General features: G+C 44.6%; 1 protein-coding gene across 3 annotated transcripts in view; it reads right to left on the bottom strand.

Annotated features, from left to right (window-relative positions):
* Positions 1-1,620: 1,620 nt before the first annotated feature.
* kiaa0513 (KIAA0513 ortholog) overlaps positions 1,621-10,880 on the bottom strand; it is a 92,174-nt gene continuing 82,914 nt past the window's right edge. For all 3 annotated transcript variants that reach the window (XM_078544738.1, XM_078544737.1, XM_078544736.1), the window contains exons 9-12: positions 7,410-7,487; positions 6,172-6,252; positions 5,933-6,027; positions 1,621-5,119 (exon numbers count right to left, since the gene is read on the bottom strand). In XM_078544738.1, coding sequence (XP_078400864.1) covers positions 5,070-5,119; positions 5,933-6,027; positions 6,172-6,252; positions 7,410-7,487 — 304 coding nt within the window. In that variant the 3' untranslated portion in view covers positions 1,621-5,069. The remainder of the gene's footprint in view (positions 5,120-5,932; positions 6,028-6,171; positions 6,253-7,409; positions 7,488-10,880) is intronic.

The following is a 10,880-nucleotide window of genomic DNA, read 5'->3' on the forward strand; positions in this document are numbered from 1 at the left end:
AGTCCATGTCCAAATGCAGCAAGACCTGGACAATATCCAGGCTTGGGCTGACAAGTGGCAAGTAACATTCACACCACACAAGTGTCAGGCAATGACCATCTCCAACAAGAGATAATCCAACCATCACCCCTGATGTTCAATGGCATTACCAGCACCGAATCCCTCAATATAAACGTCCTGGGGGTTACCATTGACCAGAAACTGAACTGGACTAGCCATATAAATACTGTGGCTACAAAAGCAGGTCAGAGGCTAGGAATCGTGTGATGACTAACTCACCTCCTGACTTCCCAAAGCCTGTCCACCATCTACAAGGCACAAGTCAGGAGTATGATGGAATACTCCTCACTTGCCTGGATGAGGGCAGCTCCCACAACACTCAAGAAGCTTGACATCATCCAGGACAAAGCAGCCCACTTGATTGGTACCACATCCACAAATATTCACTCTCTCCACCACCGGCACACAGTAGCAGCAGTGTGTGTGCCATCTGCAAGATGCACTGCGGGAACTCACCCCAAGGCTTCTTAGGCAGCACCTTTCAAATCCACGACCACTACCACCTAGAAGGACAAGGGCAGCAGATAGATGGGAATACCACCACCTGGAAATTCCCCTTAAGTCACTCACCATCCTGGCTTGGAAATATATCCCTGTTCCTTCACTGTCGCTGGGTCAAAATCCTGGAACTCCCTGCCTAACAGCACTGTGGGTGTACCTGCGCCACAGGGACTGCAGCGGTTCAAGAAGGCAACTCACCACCACCTTCTCAAAGGCAACTAGGGATGGGCAATAAATGCTGGCCCAGCCAGCGAAGCCTACATCCCATGAATGAATTTTTAAAAAAATTTCCAAGTCAATATTCCGAGTGTCTATGACACACTTAGAAGAGATGGGAGTTTCCTGGTGTCCTGACCAATATTTATCCCTCAACCAACATCACGAACACAGATTATCTGGCCATGATCACATTGCTGCTTGCGGGATCTTGCAGTGCACAAATTATCTCCTACAACTTTGACATTAGTGTTCAAAGAAAGTACTTAATTATAAAGTGTTTGGGACATCCTGAGATCATGATGGGTGCTATGTAAATCCAAGTCCTTTCTTTTGAATCTAGGGCTGTTGGGACCCCACTGCCTGGAGTGGAGGTGCGCATTGCAATGGAAAACTCCACAAGGAACCAATCTGCCTACACTGTCATTGCTGAGGGGAACAGTAGAGAGACTAAGGTAAAGACAATATGAGCTCTCAGTAAGACTGTGGAGTGCACACATGTATAAAAGTTGGTAAATATTGGCACTTGTCCAATTTTGTCAGAGCCATTTCCATCACAGAACTATCCAAATTGAAATTTCCTAACTAGAATGCAAAGTTTTATATGTCAACAGTGCATCTGTCAACAGTGCATCTGTCAACAGTGCATCTGTCAACAGTGCATCTGTCACAGTGCTGTGTAATATATCTGTTGGTGACTGAATCTGGTCTATGGTTCTGTTATGGCACATTTACATTGAATTATATGGAATCTACAGCCCAGAAACAGGTCATTCATTTATGGTCACACACCAGTTAACAATTTTCCCACCTACCTGTCCTGACAAATACGGGACAAGGAAATAAATGTGAAAAACAAATTCCCCTCCAGTAGTTCAATGGGAGAGAAATGGAAATTTATTCAAAGTTTCACAGAGTTGTAATTTAATACACCCACGGCAGGCACATGTACACAACAGTCATTTAAAACAAGCTATCCCACACTATTTCACAATAAGACTGGCTGATGACAACTCTGCTCCACATTTAAGACAATCTTGCATTGTTCCTGTTGGGCTCAATCTTGGTAACACTGTCATGTTGCAGATCCTGAAAGATACTTTCTTGAATCAGACCATCTCCCTTTAACAGGAGCCTGGCTGGCGAGGATAACAGAATGGTTACAGCACAGAGGGAGGTTATTTGGCCCATTGTGTCTGGGCCTGCTCTCTGAAGGGGCAATTTACCTAGTATCACTCCTACCTTCTCCCCATAACCCTGCACTTTCTTCCTTTCAGATAATTCAATTCCCTCTGGAAAGCCTCTACTGAATCTGCCTCCGCCACACTCTCGGGCAGTGCATTCCAGATCCTAACCACTTGTGTGAAAAAATCTGATCAGTCAGCTTTGTCCTCTCCCCATCCTCTGCTTTCATAATTTTTCAAACATTCCCTTGGCTGTCAGTGTTCATTTGCCACTTGCTGTGGCTTTTGTTTCCTCATCTTTCTGTTCTGTCCTTTTCTAGGGTTGCTCCACTTGCAGAAGTAACAGCAGCTCAGACTTTGTCCAATGCACAGAGAGCAAACCCCATGGCACCAATGCCAACAGGAGGAGGAGGAGGAGCACTCCCGCTCTGTGGGCAGGTCTCTCTTTGCCTTGCTAGGATGACACCCCCCCACCCCACCCCAATATCACTGAGAGTGATAAGCACTGTGTCAGATAGCAATGCTTAAAAAGGTGTAAATTCCTTCTGGGAATAAAGCTGGATACAGGAGACATAACCAGCACCTTTCATCTACATGATGCCACCTCACCCTGTGCTCGATATGGCTGTCACTGTAAAGGGGTGGGGTGAGCTGCAGACACCACTCAGTTTGAAGGGGAAAATTTTAATGAAAATCCACAAAGGATTTGCTAAATTGATTCTGGGTTGGTTTCTGTTTTCCCTTACTGCATTAGTGATCACAATCCACCAATTAGCAGCTCCAAGTCAGAGAACTAAATGCTACATCCTCGCTAGCTATCAAGAGGGTGTGGCTTATACCCTGGTAACTTAGAGCAGGGTTTTGTAGTGTGTTCATTCATTTTTGTGCACAAGAAATTAACTTGACAGCGTGGCTTAACCAGACCCTCTCTCGCTGGGCACATGCTGCTTGTGACCACATGACCCTACACGATGTGTGGTACTCAGGTACTGTGCTCTTATACTTGTTCCTAAAGCCAGATAAGGTTGAGAATGACTGCTTCCCTTACACACAAGGCCACTGAGAATAACCAGCATTGAAAGTTCACATCTGGCTCTGAGTGGTACATGGAAACACCAAGGAGCTATCCAAGGACCTGCTCCTATACATCACTAATAGGGAGTGCAGCTCATACAGTACATTACACACCAAGTGGCAGCAAAATCTCCACCATCATGATGCAAACAGCAGAGGATTGAGCCAGCAAGTTATTAAGAATCATCTGCCTTCAGCTTAGCCTGGAAAATTCACCATTAAAACTCTAACTAAAGATAACTCTGTCCAATGGAGAATGGGTTGATTCCTTTAAAAAGTGACAATTTGCACAAAAATCCTAGTTCAGTAACTGCTATTCCTCTTCCATGCAATGTATTTTGGGAAGCATGATCCCACCCATTGCCTTGGTTTTGGTTTTCCTATAGAAATAATATGGTGCTGGCAGGCTCGAGAAGCAATAACATCAACTAGTGTTGAAAAAGAGATGTTGCAAGCTGGGATTTCTCCTGAAGCTAACTCAGACCCATAAAGACTAGTGCCGTTGTTTAAAGGAAATCTGATTCCATGAAACAAAGTTGTACTTTACCAGATGTGCATACACTGAGGAATGGTCTGCGGAGCACAGCATCTACTGAGCTGCATTGCAGGTGGTGCAGGAGTGGATCCTTTGGCAGTTTACCCACTAGGGAGCCAATAGAACCTTCCAGGAGGAGTCATCCCAGTTTACTGTCTAATATAAAGACATCAGCAGTGATCAGCTCTGGTCTCAGGGCAGGAATGAAACAGAGCGAGAGTAAACCCCATCTGATCCTCCAAAGATTTGGCCCCTCACATTTAAAACTTATGGATATTTCAAATAAATCAGCAACAGGTACAGAAAACAACACTCAGATACTGACAGAAATGTAAACATTACATGACAGATACCAACACATTAAACAGAATACACAGGTAGATAAATAATCAGGAGATAGGTTAATAAACCTCCCAATCCTCAGCATTATGAGGGGGAAGGGTAACAATTATCCTGGGACAGTGAGCATTCCTTTAAGGCAGGACACAGTTGGGTGGGATTGGGAAATTGGTGGATCCAGATGTCTATGTTTAGGAGCTTCCACTAAGCTCAAGGACTGAAATACTGGTGATTGTGATCCACTCTGAGGTCTTCAATCTTTGTATAACTGGCAACTATTGGGAGATCATCGTTTGATCAACATTTAAACTACAGTGAGAGGTTTCCAAGCTTACACCTTCATTGCATTGTGAAACTGGGGCCTCAGTTGCCAACTGGATGCAAGAATAGTCCAATGTGATGGCCTCCATACCCTCCAAGCCACAGTCCCACATCCCAGAGGCACAGCAACTATGTTAATAGGATAGAGGGGTTCAGTGGAAAAAAAACAAGTTAGTGGGCTTGAGAAAGTAGTCTGTTCTTCCCCAAAATTTCACAAAACGAGAGGATGTTTAATGAAAATGGCCATACACTCAGTCCCTGATCCCTAGAGTTAATCCCAGTCCCAATCCAACTGATGGAAACAAACGCTCTCTTACAAGCAAAACCTCACAAACAGACACACATACAACCTTAAAACATCGAGGCAGAAACCTGGTGACATGGTGGATACATATTTCCCATGGTGTAGCACAGGCCGACATGCCAACGTGCTCCTCAGCATCTTTACAGCTTTTTTACTCAAAAATATTTGCATCATCCTTTCTCTTGAGAGGGTTTAACACAACCAGATAGTGGCTACAATATTCACTGTGGATCCAATACTGTTCTCTGGTAACCGGTGTTTTGAGATGGGCTCAGCTAATGAAATGGTCAGTTGTGTCAGTCTGCCAGCAGAGTACACAATAAACAGACACAATAGGAGGCGCCCTACAGAATGGAATTGATGCTGTAAAGTAAGTCAGATACATTGGCACATCCACCCCACGTAACCACAGTAACTACGATGATCTCATTGCCAGGGTTGCCACTGGTGCAAGACAGAGGTTCGAAGGACACTAGCTTAAGATGGAGACTCCTGGCTGTTCCGTGTGTTGAACACAGTGCCTTGTTTCTGCACTTCACCCCACCGTCATCTGTTCAATATGGTCACAGAGCAACTTGTACTGCTCTGGAAATATAAATACATACAAGAAAATTGGTTAGTCCAAAATTCTACTCATCAAACACTCCCAAGACAGGTACAGCATGGGGTTAGATACAGCGTAAAGCTCCCTCTACACTGTCCCCATCAAACACTCCCAGGACAGGTACAGCACAGGGTTAGATACAGAGTAAAGCTTCCTCTACACTGTCCCCATCAAACACTCCCAAGACAGGTACAGCACGGGGTTAGATACAGAGTAAAGCTCCCTCTACACTGTCCCCATCAAACACTCCCAGGGCAGGTACAGCACGGGGTTAGATACAGAGTAAAGCTTCCTCTACACTGTCCCCATCAAACACTCCCAAGACAGGTACAGCACGGGGTTAGATACAGAGTGAAGCTCCCTCTACACTGTCCCCATCAAACACTCCCAGGACAGGTACAGCACGGGGTTAGAAACAGAGTAAAGCTCCCTCTACACTGTGCCTACCAAACACTCCCAGGACAGGTACAGCACAGGGTTAGATACAAAGTAAAGCTCCCTCTACACTGTCCCCATCAAACACTCCCAGGACAGGTACAGCACAGGGTTAGATACAGAGTAAAGCTCCCTCTACACTGTCTCAATAATCCAACATCAGCATTCATCTTTTGTGTGCATCTCACTTTTATTTCACTCTCTTTGATCTGTTCCATTTTTGAGCAGTTGGATTTGGAACAAAGAGACTCTCATCCCCTTTAGTCTGAACTGGGATAAAACCCAGGTCCCAGAGTTGGATGGAGAGCACAGCAGAGTCAAATCCAATCCACAGCCCCTGCTTGCTTCATTCCTCTCACCTTGGTTCAGGTTCCCAATCACCGATTGCTTCTTCAGGAAGTCATTGCACAGTTTCTTGCTCAGTCCAAATGCCAACATGTTGTGTGTGAAAGTCCTGCAGCAGAGAACAGAACAAATCCTGGATCAGCATCGTCAACAGCAGCAGGGATTTATCTCAGAGTCTGGCATATTCTGCCACACAACCCCACAGCCAATGGCCAGCTGTTATCCTCCCCAGCACGCCCCCATGCTCACCCACCCCAGTTGTCCGAAGGCGATGTTCTCGTTAAATCGATGGCTGTCATCACGCTCCTCTGCAGTCATATGACACCATTTCTCCCTGTCAGGGTAGAATTAACAAATTAAATCCAGTGTTAACCTGATCAGTTTGTGGAACAGCCTGAACTCTCTCCTCCACTTCTCTCAGGGGGTCAATATTTACCCCACACAGAGTGTGGACATCATGAAATGTGACTCTAACTTGCTGCATTCCATGCCATTCTGCCATTATAGTGTGTTTCGAAGAGCCAGCAGATAACTTCATTATAATATTAAAATCAAATCTCGCTCAATGCAGTTGGAAGCCTGATTTAAATTTAACACTGGCCGAGTTTCCCACTGTTCAGAAAGTCCAATGTCAAAACGGAGACAGAAGCAGCGATAAAGTGGCTAAGTGATTTTCCAGCACTGCATGTGGGACAAGAGGAGTAAGACAGCTTCCCCCACTCCCCAAATAAACCCACCAATCATCCTCTCCTCAGTTTTGAAACCCTGTGAGCTCTGATCTCTCCCCTTTCTTATAATCAGCTGGAACTCTCACCCATACCCCTGCCATCCTTCTGATTTCCAGTCTCAGACTGCAGCCGTCTGTTACTGGTCCTGCTGCCTAGTGACTGTTTGTTAATCTGGCCATTGCCAGGTGAGAAATGGAATAAATAATTCACAGCGAGGCCCTTGAACTCCATTGGATGTTCGTGTGCCAGGATTTCTGAGTCCTTCCCCATATGTATCTCAGACTAAGGAGCTGCCGGCTCTATTATTTATACCAACCTCGTCTCCTATTTCTCTACACCAGACTTTAAATAATGAAGTTTTATTAACAGCACCCGAGTCAAACTCACCATTCAAACTCCCCTGATGCTTGGGTAGGTAAATATACCAAGCGGTCTCACTGAGCCAGACAATGGAGATTTCCAGCTCCATCACTGTCTGATGTTTAGCAAACTGATCTCAGCCATGGCAAACAGGTAGGGTGGGGGAGTAATTAAGCAGCCATGGATCCATCTATGGATCATGGATCTAGATGATCATCCAATGACCCTCAGCAACACACTAAACACCCCTCACTGTGTTAGTCTGGAACATAGTGCTGTTCACCAGCTTCCCCTAATTGTGACCTTAGTTCTTTGCCCTGGCCCCGGTGGATGGCGAGTGAGAGAGAGGGAAGTATTAAGCTCATGTAGTAAGTGTGAACATTAAGCAGGGCCTGTCCCATACCTGGTAGTTGGCGATCGCTTCCTGCGCTCACAGTGGACCGCATCAAAGAAGGCAGCATTCCAAAACCTCAGGGTGTGCCTGACACAGGGGAGGACAAACATTCAGTCTAGACAGCTCAAACTAACTCACCTATTCATGCAACAGGGATTGAAAGAGAAACTGGATTTAGTTACTGACTCACTTGTGTAAGTTAAAGGACATTGTAGAAACGTCTCATTAGCACAGAATCTGTTAAAAATTAAACAGTCTTTCTTTTTCAGCTCCCGACATACCTGTCGGGTCCCACAAGGATCTATGTTGGGGCCTCAAATATTCAGCATGTTTATTAATGACTGGGATGAAGAGATAGAAAGCCACATGTCCAACTTTGCCAGTGACACAATGATAAACAGCATTACAAGTTGTGTAGATGAAAGCATAAAATTACAAAGATTATTAAACAGAGTAAGTGAAAAACTATGGCAAATGGATTTCAATGTAGGCAAATTTGAGGTCACCACTTTTGATCAGGAAAAGATAGAACAAGGGTTTTTTTAAATGGCAAAAAGCTAGAAAAGGACAGTCCGAAGAAACTTGGGGTCCATGTATATATATCAAAGGCCAAGGTTTAACTAATTTGGTTGAGTTTTTTAATGAGATACAGCGAGGGTTGATGAGGACAATGCAGTTGATATGTTGTACATCTCACTTCCAAAAAGCATTTGATAAAATGCCACATAACAGGTTTGTCACCAAAGTAAAGCCCATGGAATGAAAGGGACAGTAACAGCATGGGTATGAAATTAGCTGAATGACAGGGAACACAGTGGAGTGGTAATCATTTGTTTTCGGACTGCAGGTAGGTTTCCCAAGGTTCGGTACTAGGACTCCTAGTTTTCTTGAGCGATACTAATGCCCTAGACTTGGGTATATAGGGCAGAATATTAAAATCTGAGGATGACACAGAACCTGGAAGTATTGTCAACTGTGAGGACAATAGTGATAGACTACGAGATAACACAGACAGGCTGGTGGAAAGGGCAGACACATAGAAGATGAAATTTAATGCACAGAAGTGTGAAGTGATACATTTTGGTAGAAAGAACAAGGAGAAGCAATATAAATAAGGATACAATTCTAAAGTTTGTGCAGGAGCAGAGAGACCTGGGTAGAGATGTGCACAAATCGTTGGAAGGTGGCAGGACAGGTTGAGAAAGTGGTTAATGAGGCATACTGGATCCTCAGCTTTATAAAGAGAGGCAGAGAGTACAAAATTCATACCCGAATCTCTGCTCCCCCACCTGATTCACCAGTGGCAATCTGCTGAGCCGAATTTCAAACTCCATATCTGCCCTATCCCGTTTGTACCTCCAAAGCACTGCCTGTCTGCCTCTACCCCAATTCCAGTTAAACCATCATCCACATCACTGACTTTTCCCCAAGAACTTCCTGACCCCTTTCCCAATGCAAAAACTCTGCCGCTCACATACTATCCAGGACCAAATCCAACTCGCCCATCACTTTGTCCTCACTAAGCTGCACTGGGCCTCCATCTAATCTTACAGAATTTCACACCCATCGACCTCCTCCAGCCCTAATCACACTTTCTGTTGCTGTTACTCAGCTGTATATTCCCCATTAACAGCAGTCTTTAGGCACAAGCCCCACTTGAGAATTCTGTTCCTAAACCCCTCCCTTTTATTATATCTTTCCCAGCTTCAATCCCATTTTCAGTCACACTAGGTAAATATTCTCAAGATGTTCATTATGTTAATAGTTAACATTGCTCTGGCCATCACACAGTTTCACTAAGTTAGGGGTGTTAACTCATTCTGAAGCTAGTGTGTCAAGTAGGAAACCAGACATCAGTCTTTTTACTTAAAAATATTTATTTACAGTATGTAACATTATGTATGTCTATCAGCTCCCTAACCAACACCCAGTGTCCCACAAGTCTCTCTTTACACTCTGATTAAACAAATAATCAAGTGAACAAATCAACCCCCATAAAGAGACACTTCCAGATTATTGTAACAAAAATAAAAATCATGTAAGGAAATTTATCAAATTTCCAGCATCCAGCCCCTGCAGTGCCCACCAATTTTGGAAGGCTTCAAGCATACCAATGGACACTGCACGCTCCATGGGTTCAAGTCCCACTCCAGGACTTGAGTACGAAAATCAAGTTGATAGTCCAATGCAGTACTGAGGGAGTGCAGCACTGTCAGACGTTCTGATGAAATGTTAAACCGAGGCCCTGGCTGCCCTCTCGGGTGAATGTACAAGATTCCATGGCACTATTTCGAAAAAGAGTGCAATAGATTGCCTGGTGTCCCAGCCAATATTTATGCCTCATTAAATATCACAAAACAGATTATCTGGTCATTATCATGTTACTATTTGTGGGTGCTGTGTCCAAATTTCCTACATTACAACAGTGACGACACATCCAAAGTACTTCACTGGAGGTTAAATGCTTCAGAGCGCCCAGTAGTTGTGACAGGCATTGTGGAAATGCAAATCTATCTTTTTCTTGTGTTGAGCCTAGATGTTTGATCTGATTGAGGTGTTTAAAATATTAAAAGAAGTTGATGAGGTTACCCGCCAAGTCACTCACCATCTTGACTTGGAAATATATCGCCGTTCCTTCACTGTCGCTGGGTCAAAATCTCTGGAACTCCCTCCCTAACAGCACTGTGGATGTACCTACACCACATGGACTGCAGCGGTTCAAGAAGGCAGCTCATCACCACCTTCTCAAGGGCAATTAGGGCTTAGCCAATGACACCCACATCCCATGAATGCATAAAGAGAGAGGAAGAGAAACTATTTTCTCTGCTAGTAGAATCCAGAAGATGGGGGAAGAACCTTAAAATTAGAGCTACCTCTTCACAGAAACAGTGGTAGAAATCACGAGTGTGGCTCCTGTGAGGTCAGTTGCAATGCTTCAGACTGTGATTGATAAGGGTTTTTGTCTTTTTTTATTATTCTTTCAGCGGTTGTGGGATAGCAGTTTTGTTGCCCATCCCTAATTGCCCTTGAGAAGGTAGTGATGAGCTGCCTTCTCGAACTGCTGCAGTCCATGTGGTGTAGGTACACCCACAGTGCTGTCAGGAAGAGAGATCCAGGACTTTGACCCAGTGACAGTGAAGGAACAGCGATATATTTCCAAGTCAGGATGGTGAGTGACTTGGAGGGGAACTTCCAGGTGGTGGTGTTCCCATGTGTCTGTTGTCCAGGTCTTGCTGCATTTGGACATGGACTGCTTCAGTATCTGAGGAGTTGCAAATGGTGCTGAACATTGTGCAATCATCAGTGAACATCCCAACCTCTGATCTTATGATGGAAGGAAGGTCATTGATGAAGCAGCTGAAGATGGTTAGGCCAAGGACACTACCCTGAGGAACTCCAGCAGTGATGTCCTGGAGCGGAGATGACTGACCTCCAACAACCACAACCATTTTCCTTTGTGCTGGGTATGACTCCAACCAG

This window comes from Cetorhinus maximus, chromosome 6, assembly GCF_964194155.1.
Source record: "Cetorhinus maximus chromosome 6, sCetMax3.hap1.1, whole genome shotgun sequence".
NCBI lineage: Eukaryota > Metazoa > Chordata > Chondrichthyes > Lamniformes > Cetorhinidae > Cetorhinus > Cetorhinus maximus.